At 37.4% G+C, this 18,038-nt stretch overlaps 1 protein-coding gene across 2 annotated transcripts in view; it reads right to left on the reverse strand.

The window, feature by feature from the left end:
• MAP3K5 (mitogen-activated protein kinase kinase kinase 5) overlaps nucleotides 1–18,038 on the reverse strand; it is a gene marked incomplete at its 5' end in the record, with an annotated part of 100,853 nt that overhangs the window by 50,094 nt on the left and 32,721 nt on the right. For both annotated transcript variants that reach the window (XM_083856422.1, XM_083856423.1), the window contains 5 exons: nucleotides 1,257–1,369; nucleotides 5,353–5,523; nucleotides 7,927–8,033; nucleotides 9,002–9,170; nucleotides 9,420–9,613. In XM_083856422.1, the coding sequence (XP_083712548.1) occupies nucleotides 1,257–1,369; nucleotides 5,353–5,523; nucleotides 7,927–8,033; nucleotides 9,002–9,170; nucleotides 9,420–9,613 (754 nt within the window). The remainder of the gene's footprint in view (nucleotides 1–1,256; nucleotides 1,370–5,352; nucleotides 5,524–7,926; nucleotides 8,034–9,001; nucleotides 9,171–9,419; nucleotides 9,614–18,038) is intronic.

Genomic DNA, 18,038 nt, shown 5'->3' on the forward strand with positions numbered 1-18,038 from the left:
ATATGTAGAACATATCTTCTTACCTCCTACTCTGGCACAAGATTTCAAATTTCAGCATAGGATGTGGAAGTATTCTTTGCCAACCAAAAAGCAAAATCTCACCCACTCACAGAAGAGCAAACAGAGTAGTTGGGGCAACTCTACTCAGCCTCACACATCCAAATTAATACCTTCATTCACACCTGGGAATTTAAATTTCACTTCCACTATTTATGTGAAAGTAATCATCTCACTCTAACCTTCATACTCAAAATTACCCAGGAAATTACTCCCAGATGTACAGTGCGCAGCTAACTTCAAAACTAGAGCAGTGGCTGAATACAGATACATTTGGTGGAGTGAAAAAAATTGTTTCTTTCTCACTTGACAATCTCCTCAGGAGAAACAAAGATAAAAAAAGACTTTACAGAAAGTCAAGAATTATACAAATTCTTGGAGAAGACCACCAAATGCAATGCATATTATAACATTCAGTCCTTTTTCCCAAATCTTCCCTGAATGTATTACTGACTACTCTTGAGTTTTTGCTCTCCTCAAATCCAGAAAATCACAAACAAAATCATAAACAAAATCATCTTAATTCTTCCTTCTTAAATAAGAAGCTTTTTGTGACAGGGGTGCTGAGACATTGGACCAGGTTGCCCAGGGAAGTGAATACCTCTTTACTGGAAATGTCCAAGGTCAGTCTGAGCAACCTGATCTAGTGAAAGATGTCTCTGCCCACAGCAGGGGCTTGGACTAGATGGTCTTTAAAAGGTCCCTCCAACTGAAACCACTGTTATTCTACAAGTCTATGAATACAGACATTCAGAAACCTCTAAGAATGCACCAGAAGAGAAATATTCTTCTCTGAACCCAACCTAAACTCAAGTCAAGTGCGCCTTCCTCAGTCTTAGGATGGACTTGTCATCCATATTCCCTCCAGGGGTTGGTGTTTGTTTGTTTTAAAGAGTACTAGCTGGAACTGGCTTCCCATTTCAGGTGTTCCTGTTTCACACAAATGTTGCCTTTACTAGGAAGCTTAGTTTTTGCCAAACTCTGGTAACCATTTAAGACCTTGACACTGAAACCAAGTCTTCATGACAGCACTCACCGGCAGTCAGGTGGCATCAGCAGTGGTGAGACCAACTTAAATATTCACATGCTCTCTATCAAAGCTTTCACATACAATCATCAGATTTTTCCCCTGTAACAGTGAGTAGTAGTGTACTTTCACTAGAATATAATTTCACCATGAATTTGCAAGTTATAATTACCAACTTTCCGCAGCTCAAAAGAAGTATCAAAGCAATGTCCAGCTGCCAGGAGGAGTACTGCATAATTAATTCCTGCTGGTAACGTTGGCTCTGACTCAAACGCCTTCTTGAACCTGGAAAAATAAACATTCAACCTTACTTTCTAAATAATACAATCTAGTTGAGGCATCATTACAGTTTTAGGTAATTTAAGAGCTTATCTTCTGTTTACACAGCAAGAACCCATAGAAGCAAAAATATTTTGCTGTTTTCCACACATTCTATGTGGTTATTTTTAGGAGTCTGTTATTTATACATCCTCCACCCATTTCCTTTCCCCCCACACAATAAGCGCAGACCCTAATCATCAATCTCAGTAAAATTATCCCAGTAAAGTTACAGTGTCTTACAATATTTTCTTTAAGATCAAATAAAACAGAAAAACACTGTCAGTTTGTAAAAGACCTTTTTCAGAGTTCTATTTATTAATAAGGTCATTGATTTAGTCTTTAATATATGAATATTCATTGACATGAAACCTTAGATTTTATTGGGTATATGCTACAATGGCACACAGCAATATCAAAATGCTTAAGCACAGAAGCAAGTGATAGAAGAATATACCTCACATTAAGCTATGATTTCAGCTACTCCAAATTTTATTCTTTACTGAGTGTCTTATTGATACTGTCCTTACGAGTTCACATAAAAAAGAACTATACCAGATTTCATTCTCCTCAAGAGGAACTGAGCAATCAAGAGAAATGGCAGATGCATCCATCTAGACTCAATCTTGTCTTAAAAGTGGAGGTGCTTCACACAAACACAGCACACACTGTCCTCATGCTAGCAATGGAAATGGCTGTGACAAGAGCAACAGGACATCTACAGTGGTTCAAACTTATTCTTCAGCATAAGAACACCTTTGGTTGCAAGTATATACAGATATTCACACCTCCATAGGGAGAAGGAAAGACTACTATCATATGTGGGTTAAGGAGCACAAGAGATTCAGTCAACACAACTCACAAACAATGGAGTTTAAAATTAGTTTCTATAGGATGAAAAAAAATACAGACAAACAAATGGAACACATTTAAAAAAATTAAACAGGCTGCAAGATTACTATATGAGGAAGGAAAGAAAAACAATCCGTGCAAAACCTAAGGATTTGACTTCAAGACCATGCTTTGACATGCAAACAAAGCTAAGGTATGTTTATCCCACCAGGCCAAAAATATGGCTGGTTTTTAATTTGTTTGTTTGTTGGTTTTTCTGCTCTAATGTTTAATGATTTTGCATCCTTTAACATAAGCTCTGCTCTCCAAATCTGTAAGACAGGCTTCTCTTCAATCTGCTACATATAAGTACTTTTTATACTTCAGCTGCCCACCTCCAAAGAACTTAATCATTAGACAAGCGCCTACTGCTCTAAAGAAAAGCAAGAGAAGAAGAGAGTACTAGATCTTTATGTTTCATTATCTGCAATTTTCTTTTGTACTGTGAGTTACAAAAAAGTGAGGAAGAATGTACATGCAAAATATTTTTGGCTTGCTTAAAAAAACCCCAACCAACACATACACACAGAAAAAACACCCAACCTAAAAACAAAAAACAAAACAAACAAAACAAGCAAAAACCCAAAGAACAAACAAACAAACAAAAACAAACAAACAAAAAACCCCACAAAAATCTGCAAATTAAAAAGGACAACACTTTCATTGATTCTAAATATATATATCTAAGAGAAGCCCTCTAGCTGGCATTATCTGTTTGGAGACATAGTGATGTTGGGAATTGGACCACCTTTTCTGCCCTAGAGATCTTCCATGCTGTAATTCTCATGCAATACAAAAAGGAGAATGAAAAGATTGACAGAAGAAGAAGAAAAAGCCTCGGAAATTAGTATTTTTGTTCCAATACAAGAGAGACTGTACTTCTGGAAAAATGTTGTAGTTGCTGACATTTGAGAAAATGTTGCAGTGCAGACACTGAATTAGGGAGGTAGAGTGAAAAGATATGAATAAAGACTTGGTAGCTTTGGTAAATCTGATTCACACTGTCGGTGTGAAACAAGAAAGTGACAGTTAAAAATTACTCTTTCATTTATTCTCTCATATTTGCATGAAAGATGCCTTTTATTCTGCTTTCTAATTGTCAGAAAAGCACATTGTTGGTTTGATTTTTTTTAATTGGAATAGACCAAAGTACCTTGACATTGCTAGTTGTTGCAAAACCATTGCTTTGGTTCTGCTGCCAAATTCTCATTATCTCATGCAATTCACTACACTTCTCTTACATCCTTATTTTTCTAAGACTGAGATAATAACCTTTATCTCAACATAACATAGCACTGCCATGGAGGCATTGCTCCCGCACACACCTTGTCCTGTTGTGGCCTGCTGTAGCACTAGAGCAGGCCTGCTCCTTTCTAAGAGCTTTTCACTGGATTATGAGTCAACATTTCAGCATGTCATGCTGTATGACTAACACTAGAAACTCAAATCAATATCCAGTATACAGTACAAACCAAAAGCAACTGGACTATCTGGTACAGCTTCCGGCCAAACTCCAGCTTGACTTAACAGAGATCTCCTTGTTCTGTGGCAGGAGGCACACAGAGCATTCTGTATTGGGTCTCACTTGCCAGAGACTTCAGGGATTACTTAGGGGCTGGCTGGTCAGCACCCTACCCTGTGCAGGAGCTATCAGCCTCTGTCCTTTCCTAAACTGAAATGCCTGCAATCACTTCCTGTCATCAGATCTGATTAACATTATTGCTAAGATGCATTTGTTCAAAGTGTGTTAAAATGTCTACATGAACTTACCAGTTATACATAGAATCATTCTTAGCTCAATTATGTTTGACAAGATCAAAGTTTATCTGTTCATAAGGCACTATGAACAATGAGAAAGCAAGATGTACAATATCAAGAGTAATTCATATTTAATTTAGTCTGTAATAATGCCTAAAATTTGTATACAGAACTACACTTTTCTTTTTATCATGTTCATGACACTAGCAAAATACAGTGTTTACAAAAGACCCCTGAAAGTTTTTTACAGGCTTTGCACTTTACAGGAAATGAAACTTTTCTTTAATCCAAAATTATGCTAGGAGGGATGACAATAATATGTTGCATTCCTGTTATTTCAACATCTTTTAAAAGTCCAGTAAGAATTGCCAAACTGTAAAGCATGACCAGAAGTTATAAACTGCATTTGTATTCTGAGGCTTAGAATGGTAAACAATTTTATCTTATCTTTTATGAGAGACAGTTCTAAGCTGAAGTTTACTGAAAACAAATGATAAACAACAAAAAAAGAAGAAAGCTTTCCATTTTAAGCATTTATTTCAACAAGCAGCTGATGAGCACAAGACCAGAGCTAAGATGTGATCTGCAGGACACATAAATGCAGATTGTCTGTATCCTCATCTGAATGCAGAGAAGCAGCTCATCCTGACAGAAATCTAGGAGAGCATCACATGCCTTCATTTTCTACCCTCTTCCATGTAACAGGGATTTAGTGCATTTCAAAAGCATTAAAAATCAAGATTCTTGTCCCTAAAATGAGGATAAGAATTTATCTATTATTGACTAGTTATTGTGTGCTGCTTTGACTAATGATGCTACTGCAGTCCACTGCAATGTGTGTATATTATACGATGATGCTGGGGTGATAAAACTTTCATCAGCAAGTTTGGAACAGTCATATTGGTTGTGAGTTAAACCTCTAAGCCTTGCTAGATAGTATCTATCAGATTTCAGACATGCCAATCAATTCATGACTGATTATTCTCTGGCCTAGATTCCTAAGAATAAAACAATAAACAGGAGACTTCATATTTGGGAAAAATTAGAAAAATACACTCTGAAGAATTTAGTTTACACCTAAACTTCAAGTCTCTGAGGCACTTGAAGAACTTTGCAGAATGAGATATGTGAACAACATAAATCTCTCATTCTCAACAAACACGCAAGGAAGTTTAGAAGATTCAGTCTATCCCCTAAGGATGCCAAATATTTGGAAAGAAAAACCATTTAAATATATTCTTGTTCAAGGAATATTTTCCCAAAGCTAACAAAAGGACATAGACCAGGAAAACAGTACTCACCAGAAAGTTCCTTTGTCCCTGCTTTCTATATCTATGAACCCAGATTCCAAAAACATGTCCTTATAAATTCGACCAACCAGGCAGTACATATCTGAAGCTACTTGGTCTTCCTGCTCTACAAGGGGAATCATAATTTCTAGAGCTTTCTGTCGGTCTCCAGGCAGATTTCGCCTGTTGAAAATAATAATTTTGATTAAAAAACAACGAAGTTAATAAGGAATAATTTTTCATTACCATTTTTTAGTACAGACATATGACTTCATCCATGTAAATTGATGGATAGACACAATGGACTATGTTATAGCTACACACTTCATTCCTTCTTCTTTTTTGTCTTTTCTTTATATCATGAGAAACCTTTATAAAAGCCCCCAAACATAACTTCTCTCTCTCTCATGAAGCATCAGTTATAGCAAAGCACTGAAAACTGCATCAAGAGCCTCCAGGGAAATTCTTAGAAGTATCATGTGTTACTTCCTTATAAAATAGAAAAATATGAACCTTGATTTCATGTCTAGTATTTCTTTCATTGTAAATCGTCCTTTAAAGGAAAAAAGATTCAATCTTATGTTTGTGATTTTACTTTTTATATACATTTTGACTATGAAGCAAAATGTCCAAAAAGCACAAACCAGATTGAACTCCCATGATAGCAATGGTTTAGGAGTAAAGCCAATAAGGCAATATTAAAAGAAGTACTTCAGACAAATAAACCACGTAACTGCAAGCATTAGCCACTTCCTGATGAGTCATAGTTTTGATACGTACATCATTCAGTATCAAAAGTTTAGAATTTTAATGTGTTTGTGTACTGAACAATCAAATTATTCCCTTTTCAACATTTCCACATCTTGTATCAACAATCAGTAATCCAGATTAATGAATTTAATGAGAACAAAACCAGTACAGCAAATACTGTTTTGCAACATGGATTATTTACACTTCACTGGTCTTCAGAGAGAGAGGTCCCTACTTTTATTTTTGTTTACTTTTCCATCATCAATGCCCTCAGACTTTCTTGATTTAGGTCAGACTAATCCTGACTAATTGAGCCGCTCCATCCTTCCATACTAGTGACCTGGATTAGAAGCAAGAGACACATTTTTTTCATAGCAAAGATTCAGAAGTGCAGAGTATTCCAGACCTGCCTCAGCTCATAAAATATCCTCTATAGTCCCAGTAAGGAGAAAGTTACAATTAGGCAAAGCAATTTCTTCTTGGCATACCAAAGCATGAATGTTTTCATGGCTGTCATGGCTTCTAGTTTAATGGTCAGTTGGGAGAAGAAAGGAATAGGAAAATCTCATCTGGACTCCTCTGGAGGTACTATGTAGATCTTTAGTCAGATACTCTCAGAGGCAACATCTTAGAATCACAGAACTAGTGAAGTATAAGGATATGCCTGAAAAGATTATGCTGCAGTTGTCCATGTTTTTAGTGCCTCAGTGAACTAGTCCTGTTTACAAAGGTGACTTTGTCCCAGAAAACTGTGACCTTGAGGTCTAAACACATGTTACAACTCCAAGGAACACCTGGTGATCCTTGTGAAGGCTCTGTAGAAGTGGCAGACATGCTGGATTATTTAATCTGCAAAACTTCACATATTTATGTCAAAGAGAAAAAAAAAAAAAGGCACAATATTTATACCTTCATTTACCTGGTATAAAGGCACAAGAAAGGATCTGGACATTTTATTCAAACAAAAATGCCAGACAGCTGTTTTGGGGTTTTTTTTTCTTTTTTTGTTTTTTTTTTTTTCTTTCAAAACCAGGTTTATTTTTTCCAAGTAATTCTTTATAACATGTTTTGACATAATTTTCACGCAATATGCAGTTTCAAGTCTCCTCAGAAGACCTGAATTACAAAATTCAATTCTGGGAGAAGCAGAACCATCTATAGACATTTTCTATACTTGATAATTTCAGTACCTGCTGACACCTGGTCTCCTCTAAAATGTCCACTGTGATAACAGCAATGGAGCAGAGAACAACTGTAATTTCCTCTGAAAAAACTTCCCTTTTAGTCACTTGCCTAAATATCCTAGAAGGAAAATCTAGGCTTGTCTTTTATTTAATCTACAGAAGCAGCATATGTTGCTCCATGTATCACATTTTGCCCATGTTATCAGAGAACATGAAAACTACTTTATCATCATAATATGATAAAATCTTCCCGTAGGCATTGATGAAAGGTCTGCTTCTGTCTCCTGAAATTACCATGAGATGATGTCTCTGCCAGCACAAATGATGCAGCACTGTCACTCACATAGAAATATTAAAAGTCTATTTTACAGAAGGAAAATATTGTTAGTTATTTACTTGCTCTAATTTAGGTACTGAAACAAAAAATAATGCAAACCTATGGAAAGACAAATCAAACATGCTAAAGGAAAAGGAATTAAATTTGAGAGTATGAGATAAAAAGAAGCTTAGAATCCCCAGACCTGCTTCAGTGAAAATCATAGGACTGTCTATAAAGATTCCAGTAGGGAACTTCACACAGGATTACCCATCCCTTACAAAGTTTGAAGTTTTGATTTAGTGTTTCATAGCAGAAGGAAGGGTAGATTCTTACCTGTTCAGTGCAAATGCATAATGCAACCTCACATGGTGGTGGGAAGCCAAATCAAAAGTGGGCAGTTTTTCTAAGGTTTTCACCAATTTCACAATGGAATCATAATCCTTCCGAAAGAAAGGAAATAATAATGTTTTAAGTGGCTGTACTGAGGTATGCCTATATAAACTCCTCTTCAACCTAAGCAACTATTATTTCATACTAGGAAGTATTTTCAGTCCATTCTAAGTTTTGTGGATTTCAATTTCTTCAGTCTCAAACTGTAAATAGCCCAGCATTAATCAGAGAAGGGAATATGCACAGTATTTAGCAGGGAAGCACAATTTGGTCTCCTGTGCTGCTTCAACATGGTCCTGTGGAAATTTTCATACATCTGTTCCATGATTAAAGTTAGCTCCAGGAACTGAACACATGTCAGTGCTCATATTGTGCAGACATTAGAAGGGTAACTGCATTTGAACTAAGGCATCTCAAATCTCTGAAGTATGCATAAGCCACAAAAACAAGACTCTTTAATACCACAGTTTTTAAAGTAGCTTACTCACTGACATATTTAAAAAACAAAAAAAAAAAAAAAAAAAAAAAAAAAAAAAAAAAAAAAAATCAAAGTCAAATCACTTCATAATGTTTAAGGAGCGATAGTTGAAATTATGGATAATAAGACAAACAATTACCAGCATCATTCCAAAACCTGATATGCATATGAACTATTTATGTTTCCATAAGAAACATCACCAGCTTTGGTGACAAAGAATACATTTGCCTATCAACTGCAGAATGCCACCATAGCCTTTAACTACGCACTGTTCATCACACAGCAGTGCTGAGATGCAGAAGAGTTATTACATGTCATGTACTTTTTAGGCACTGTTTAAAACCCTTTTCTGCTGTGGAAAGGCAAACAGTGAAACTTCAAAACAAAATAAAAACATCAGAGAAGACACCATAAAAGACTTTTACTAAAATTTTTTGCTTTATCCATAGTTCATTAAAAAAAATCTGCAAAATACACTAAAAAAAATTCTGTGAGAATGTAATTTAATTTACTACTCTTAGTAGTGCACAGAACTCCTACCTGGATGTCTCTGTAGGACAGCAGCAAGTTTATTACAATGTCAGCAGACAAGACTTCAACGTTATCGACTCGCTGTCGAATCCTTGCCAGCTCTGCTGCAAGCTCCTTGCCTGTGTAAAGCGTCCGGGCCTTCCTGATGTCATTCAGAATGGATTCCCGGAAATACTGGCTGCAGAGGAACAACATCACATCAGCAATTCGGGACAGGTCCCTTGCACTTGTTTTTCTGGCCCCACAGCTCTCCCACAATGTATGTGCAGAACATGTACCGATAGAACAGTCGTCAATGCAGACGTCAATTTGGCCAAGCTGAACTATTAAGTATCAGTTTTTCTGAACAGAAGGCAAAAGAGGCTGACATTTATCTTGCCAGCCGAAATATCTGCATTATACATGGGTGTACAAGAAGACAACTCACCCTGAACTGGCCTGTGCCACCTTCAAGAGCTGAATGAATCGATCCACCAGAGGTAAGCATATGGGCCCAAGCAGAGACTCAAAACCAGGCGGCATCAGCTCCGTGAGTCCCTTCACAAAACTGCTGTCACAGCAGTACACCTTGTTATGTGGAGTTATCATATAAGGAACAAATATGTAGTTCCCAGTGCACATCTGCAGGGAAACAAGGGGCAATATTTAGGGCAGTTCTGGCTTGGCAAGCTGATGTATGAAACAACTGCACATACTACCTGCAGAATTCCACTAGGTAAAGTCAAAGGGAGATCTGCTGCTTACTTCAGCAAGACTAAGTTTTAACTCATAAATTCAGTTTTCACATCAAATACGATATACACCTGAAATGTATTCTTTCAGGTTTCTGACCTGCTTCCTGTAAAATCAGTCTTTTCAGAAGCATCAAGTTGACCTTAAAATTCTAATTGGCTCAATAGTGAAACAATTCTCAGCCCACACCCTGAAGAGGCAGATGGAATGAAGAAAAGATGAGGTACTCGCTTTTCAAGGTGACAGATGATCAAAAGAGAGCAGAACAGTTTGGCTCACAGATACTGGAAACAGTAACACAATCTAGTTGCCTCACAACGGGAAAACCATAGACAAAACTAATCCTCCTATGAACTGCAAAATTACTCACATAGTTTTGCATTCAAAAAGCAAAATAAATTCCCTACTATGTAGAAAATATTTTCAATGGAACTTAAAATCCTACATAGTTCAGAATAATCACTTAGAGAGCACCTCAGCATGGCTAAACTGCATTGATTTTTGTATATCAATGTATGACAGATACTTTGCAAAAAAAAAGGATTGAGTATCTTTCTTGGAAGAGTGAGGCAAGATGTCTGCTGGAAGTGGTATATGTATGAGTACAGATTTAGGTGCAGAGAAAGTTGCTGAATATTTGTGGTTTAAAGAGTCTTAACTATGAAACAGAATACCAACAAAATCAGGAGTTCTTCCATTCATTTCTCAATTCCATTGCTGAAATGCCCAGCAGTCTAACAACAAAAGCCTTAAGGAAGCAATTCTTGAGACTCATCATTTTTGGTACCCCTAAATTACTTCCAAGGTTAATTAGTTTCTGTTCACCCATTTTGGCTCTTGCAGAAATCAATATAGCAATGCAGATATTACTACAGAAATTCCCCTGCCTAGCTGAGCTCCACACATTGAGGGAGCAGTGACTGAATAGTTTTTGAATGCACAACACCAGCTGTGTGTTTAAAACATGCATTTTAACATGCATTATTAGATTTTTAAAACATGGAAGGATTCGGGTACTCAAGTCGGCAAAATGTACATGTATAGATATGTCAGTAAATACATTTGCGTACAAATCAGAGGATGGGTATGAAAAGTACAGGAATTATTTTTTAATTATACCCATCATACCATGAAATTTTAAGACTTCAATATAAAGGCAATCCTACTGCACTTCTGAGGGGTGCTGACAGACTGTAAAATCTAAAAATAATTGATGTAGGCATTTACATGAGGTTAATTGAGTTCAACTACCACAGAAGTTGTTTGGAGATTATTGTATATAGTGCCTTGTACGAGGGTTAATTTAGTCTTCTTTCCCCAACCATTGGAAACTACTGCTGCTGAAGAGCTAGGGAATATTTATCTCTGTGTGACTGCAGCAATTCCAAAGGAAACTTGAGAACTGGGGAGTATATGACAAATTTTTTTACAAGTAACTAAGGAGTGGGATGCCAGAACCCAAATGGGTTGTCTGTGCAATGGAGAAGTGAATGGGTACTTCTATTCAAGAATGTCCTAGCATGTAAGGCAATCACATGCTTTCAACAGTGAATGGATGAACTTTTTACCCTGCTAAAATCTAGAGAGCCCCACAGTCAAAGGCAGAGGGAAAATTATGAATTTGCTGGAACTGGTTTCAGCAATTATAAGAGATGGGTATATAGCCCCTGGCATAGGAGCCACTATTACACATAGACTATTCTCCAGCTCTCCTTTTCTAGATAAAGGAGAAAAAGGTTGGGAAGTCAGAGTCAAGAAAAAGGGTGAAGTAGCTACAGATATCCAGAGACAAGCATTTTACTTCCTAATGTTTATTCAGTGCATTAAAAATAAATTCAAGCCTGTTTGCAGGAAGACCTCAGACCCCTGGCACACTGCTTCCAATGCTCAGATCTTAAATAAAAATCAACTCTGAAAAAGGATGTTCCCATCTTTTGAAATTCACAGAACCCAAGGTTTACCCTTGCAAACTGGTCATGCCAGCTACAGAGACAGTACCAGAGTCTTCTTAGTTTTTAATTCTACCAGGAGGAAAACTGCTCTTCCTGCAGATGACAAGTGCCTGAATCTATTACTGAGCATGAGCTCTTAGAAACTCATTCTGAGTGCACCTTCTGTAGGAAGAAACAAAAGAGCCAGCAAAAGTTAGTTTATATGCATTCTTCCTGTTAGTTGAGGGGGGAAAAAGCTGGTCTTATGACCAGCTTAATCTATCATCTATATTATTATAGAGCCTGGTATAGAAGACATGCAGACCCAAGAGTCTTTGGAAGCAGTGGACAGGGAAGAACTTAAAAGACAGGAGAAAACACTGTGGGAAGAGAAAAAAAAATCTATTTACAGTTGTTCAGAGGGCCCCCAGGGGTGTCAGGGAATTGTCTCAAGGTGGAATCTCACTCTGATATTCAGTAGCAAGTAGTGTGAAAACACAGTGACTTTTCCCTCAGCCCGGGCATCACTTTGCTTCTAAACTTAACCTAGATAGTTATCTTTTGTGGGAACTCTCTATCTACAAAACCTCTCAAATTCGACTGAAATTCATCATACAGACAAACAGGCAGATACTGAACAAATGTGGAGAACAAAAAGCCAGTACAAGCTCTTAAGTTTCATTTCCTTGGGAAATACACTTTTTAAAAAAGTAGAGCACACATGCAATAAAGCTAAGAAACACAAGAAATACTGACCTCAATTTCACTCCCCTAGCTGAAGAGTCTGGTAGGTAGATATTTAACAGCTAAACCTAACAAAGGCAGACATGCAGTAACTCTAGTGTCAAAAGAAAAAAAAAGAATAAAAAGTTTCATATTTACTAAGGGTGGTGGTGGAAGAAAGATAACAGGGCTGGCAAGACTGCTTTTGTATAACAAAGTCTATAGTCTCCTACTGTGGAGAAACGTGTTGGGTCACCATCACAAATTCTGACTGCAAAGAGCCCAACTCCAGCTGCATTTGGGCTATGATTAGGGTGGGAGCCAAAGGATCAAGCTGTAGGGGAAGCAGTTGCAGAGCTACTCTAAATGCCAGACAACTCTCAACCATTTTCCCCAAAGCAGAGTGTGTGACTTGCTTCTTTCCTCATTCATCAGGTGATGCAACCTGTCTCAGCAACTTATATATCTTTCTCATCCTTTTTTTGTCAAAATATAAGCTATGCTATCTTAAATCAGAAAGGATCAGGTGGTCTTTCTGACACACACTTCCCATCTGTTCACACTTTGCTTTACATTTTCACTTAGTGCATATTACTAGACTTGGAAGTTTAAATATATTTAATTTATTCTATTTGCCCTGTAATACTCCATCCCAACTCTGATACCACAAAATCTGGTGCTTTTTCTAAACCTGACTTCCCTCTATACTCTAAGTCTGTTAAGCAGACAAGGCAAAATTGTTCTACTTTGATCCATTCTTGTGACTCACCATATCATGTATAATGAAAGTAATAGATAGAAGCCTTTCAATAAAACCAGGATTTTTGTAGGAGTAGCATCTTAAATACAATTGTAATATTCTGTTATGTCAACACCCTTTAAGAAACATGGGTTGAATACAGGGCTGCAAAAGTGGGTGGGAATAGACCCCCCCAATCAAGAACGGGTGCTGCAAGTTTCATTTTGCAACCCTCTTTCTTTATAAAACCTTTATTATTTAAGGTTCAAAAGCTCAAACTACACTAGTGAAAACTACAAAGAGATTGCAGGGCACCTGAGTTGTATGTTGAAAGGCATTACTGAAAACACCTGGGGCTGGGACAAGCCTGGAGTGTGCACACAGTGAGTTACATGACAGGTATTGTGATTCAGACTGATGCACTCAGGACATTAGACCAGGTAATCCTGATATCAGATCAGCTGAGCTACTTTTATCTGGGAGATATGAACATACATATCTTTGAAAGCCTTGGGCCAGCACACTCAGTACCTGGCAACATCAGATCATTTTCTGACAGACTACCCATGTCAGCCCATTCCAGTGAGACTAATCCAGAGGCAGAAGTGCTGGCTGGTGCCAGCTACGCACACAAATGCTGACAACCGAGTGACAGAATCTGTAATTAATTTTTGTAAATGTTTTAATTGCTCTGTATTTTTTCTAATGTCCCTTCCTCATTTACTGAGGACAAATTTAACAATTCCAAAGCATAAGTAATTTTAGTCAGAGACGTAACATCATTCTTAATAGCTCTATAATTACAGAATTTAAGACAAGCCTGCTTCTAGCTAGACCTAGTGGTCACTGGAGTATTAAGCACCTCTTTCTTGTTAAGTATCCTTTCTCAGCTTCTGAAAGAAATTAATATAGCACCTATTTGTATTCAGGGAATAATAAAAGTCAATAGCATATACTTTCATTTTAATGATTACAGTAAGAATATAAACCAGCCCTTCTTTCAATATTCCCCTCTTCTACAGAACTACTACTTGTGAAAAGGGCAGCTTTTTGGACTTGAGTGGGGAGACCATGTCTTAGAAAGAACATCATGAAATAAGATAAAAACTACTCTCTCCCTCAAAAATAAACCTAATGTAATACAAAATATTTTTTTTCTGAAAGTTGCACAGATTCAAAAGACATGGTGCTAGACAAAGGAACATTTGAGTTCTGGCCAACTAATTCTCATATCTTGACTTTTTCCTCAAAAAGAGGGGAAAAACTCTGAAAAATTGCAGAGACTCAGTGATGCACAGTCCTTTCAGTTCCCTAAGGCTCTTCACTAACACTGCTCTGTTTGGATCATTTAGCAGTCAAATATCCACAAACAGAAGAAAACTGCCTTCAAAGACAAGACGTGTCAAAGAAAACAAAGATTCCCCCAAACCAAAACCATGATACTTTAGCCATGGAGGGAAGAATCTAGCAGAATCCCACCCACTTGCCAAAGCTTCAGGTCAGCATTCAATGTAACTTCAATAAAAGAAAAACAAATCAGCTGAAGTAATAAAAATAGCCAGTATCTCTCACAGTAGGAACTTTCTTCCCGCTGACACTCTTCTAATTAAGAGAGTTTTTTTCTATTTCTCCCACTCATCTTTTTGAGAAATATCTGCTTTTATTTCAATTCTTCTGGTGAAACTTTTAAGGTAGTTTTCTGATTGAACATGGTATTATGTGTAGCAGATGGCAAAATCATAAACCAAGTTATTAAATCTATTCCCTCCATCCCCCAAACACATATTAAATCAACATGTGCTGATGTTTTAATGAATACAGACTCGGTTTGGGTTTACTTTAAACCCCACTCACATGACTGATAGCCTTACTACTGGTTTGAAAAGGAACTTAAGTTAACCTTATGCCCCAAATGAACCCATGCCCAGAGACTGGATCTACTCTATCAAATACTTCCCCTTTTTTTGAGAATATATTCTTTCTTTATACACTCAGCAATAGCATTCTATTGCAGCCATGCTACATCCTAAATGCTTGTTAAAAATCTGCTTACAGCCTATATGGTGTTTTCATCATATTTACTTAGCAAAAAAAAAGTTACCAATTTTTTCCTAGGAAAGTATATGTCAAATATATTAGTCAAGAATTCAAAAAATTAAAGAATATGCAAGAGATGGTGTTATATCATAAATAATAAATACCACAGTTATCATTTTCAACAGAATATTTACTGAAGGCTACATAGCATTTTTACATGCTTGGCTATGAAAAATCAAATTGGCCACAGATCTCTTGTTGGCTGGATGAAGAGTATTAAAAATATTTACCCCTATTTCCATGGTGAAAGAAACCAACAGTTAAACATACCCTATGCTACAGTCTTTTAACAGCAGTTAAATGGAGATTCTGAGCTTGCAGATGCCTCTGGAATGCCTCACCTAGAGTCACAGAATGGGTCAGGTTGGAAGACACCACAGTGGTCATCTGGTCCAATCTCCCCACTTCAAGCAGGGTCATCCTAGGGCACATGGTACAGAGTTCTGTCCAGACAGTTCTGGAATATCTCCGGTCAGGGAGACTCCACAATTTCTCTGGGCAATCTGATCTGGTGCTTGGCTGCTTACACAGTAAAGAAGTTCTTCCTCCTATTCAGGTGGAATTTCTGGTGCATCCGTGTCTGCCCTTTACCTCTTGCTCTAGTCTTTGGCACCATTGGAAAGAGCCTGGTTCCATCTTCTTGACACTCTCCCTTCAGATACTCATAGACATCGATCAGGTTCCCTCTCAGCTGTCTCTTCTCAAGGCTGAACAGACCCTGCTCCCTCAGCCTTTCCTCCTAAGAGATACTCGAGTACTTTCATCATCTTTGTTTCCCTGTGCTGGACCTGCTCCAGGAGCTTCATGTCTCTCTTGCACTGGGGATCACAGAACTGGATGAATTCTCCCACTCACATTAAAGGAGCACTTCACTGAACTGTCTCTCAAGCTACACCTTAAACAAGAGGCAATTAGGAGAGGCTGTGGAAAGCCAATAAAAATAACAATCATAGAGCCATAGAATGGTTTGGGTTGGAAGGGATCTTAAAGGTCATCCAGTTCCAACATCTGTGCGTGGCCATACAACACTAACCCTGTTGTTTAATCACTAATGTCTGCAAGTCAGCTGCCCAAGAGAACAATTCCCATCGCCTTCAAGGGCCCTTCTGATCAGACCAGGAGCTGTACTGCAGTCTCACACCCCAGGCAGCCCTGAGGCTATCCACTACTCCAATCTGGTGCAAGCAAGCAGCCTGAACTGAAACATGTGCACTGTGTCAAGGTGTAACTTACTGCAATGGGTTGCAAACCACATATAGAATACATGCATATTAAACACTCAGATTCAGCAAGAAGTCAAATTTTAAAAAAATTTAATAGACCTGCAAAAACTTTCTTCTAAAGGTGATAGAATTTAAACTACTAGAATTGCTAAAACTAGCAATGTACAGTCATGAGCCATAACCTTTATAGCAACATCTTATGACTGAAACACTTTACCAGTAATTTCTAGAATGCCTCTGCTGCTTGATTGACCTCAAAAATCAGATAACAGCAAGAACTAAACTTAAGTTTTCAACCAGCAAAGTAACTACCTCCTGTTAAGGTATTACTCCCTGTAAAAATGTATGGTTTTGGTATTACTAGAACATTTGGAAAAGATCCAACTAAATAGCTATAAAACCACATATAACAGGAAATAAGCCAATGTTATCTTGTACTGCTCTGCCCAGGCAGGCTCCAGGCAGCTTATCCTCACTATACAACACTGCATTGACTATTATTAGGAAGCACAAAAATCCAGTCAGAAGAACAAAACAGTTGGCAATGGATTTTTTTTTTTAATATATCACTTATTTTTAGAGATATAAGGTTTAGGAAAAGCAAACACAAGGCATTTCAATTAGATAGCTATATATAGATACACACACACTTGTTTTGCAACATTTTTAATCCCCTGGTGCCAAGGATACCATGGTCTTGATATGGCTGATATTGGTATACTATTAAAAAACATGTTCTAGAACAGCAAGACTGAATTTTTTGCTTATCTATATGTGAATTTCATTATTTTTTCACATCAGTAACATCACATGACTACTTTTGGTAAGAGTGGGCATCAGAGATAGGCTTCTCTAGAATGGAACCTCTGTCATACCCATTTATCCATGAAACTTATAATTTATGAAGAAACATGATTTTTACAAAGCAGGTATTATGTAGTTAGGCATGCATCAACATTGTGAAAAGTCTACTTCCAGGTGATTTGGCTGACATCATGCTGAAAAAATGAGGAAAAAGAAGACAAAGGAGCTGCTAAAACCATTTCACTGACTTCCCTGTTCTAATCCCAGAGAAAATACTTCCTCCCAGAGAAGATGTTATGTGGGTGTGCTTGAAAACATCTGAGACTTTCAAGGAACACATTCTTTTTCTGGCATACACTGAAGCATTTCTAAAAGCAATAAATGACAGTGTCAAAGTCACCTATCCAAATTTAAATGGAAAACAGAACAATCCTTTCTTAAACAGACGAAGGCCAATTTATGATAACCTCTCCTTGAGCTTTGGGGACTGTCATTTAAAAACAGGACAAGATGACATCCCCCCTTTATTCTATTGTACCAGTCATCTCCTGCTGGTTTCCTGCTAAGACAGCTCTTCCCCTTACTCTCCCAGGAACATTACATTAGTCACACACCATTTTTCCTAGGTCCTGGGCCACCAGAACAAAAACACTGAATGTAATACATTCATTTACAAGAAAGGCCTTGCTGTTCTCTTTTCATTTTATGAAAAAGGCCTAACTGATCATTTCTTCCACTTTCATTAGAGAAAGGCGAGAGATTTCTAGTCTAGCACATCTTTCACAGCCTTCTGTAAG

This window comes from Zosterops lateralis, assembly GCF_965231275.1.
Source record: "Zosterops lateralis genome assembly, chromosome: 3".
Lineage (NCBI taxonomy): Eukaryota > Metazoa > Chordata > Aves > Passeriformes > Zosteropidae > Zosterops > Zosterops lateralis.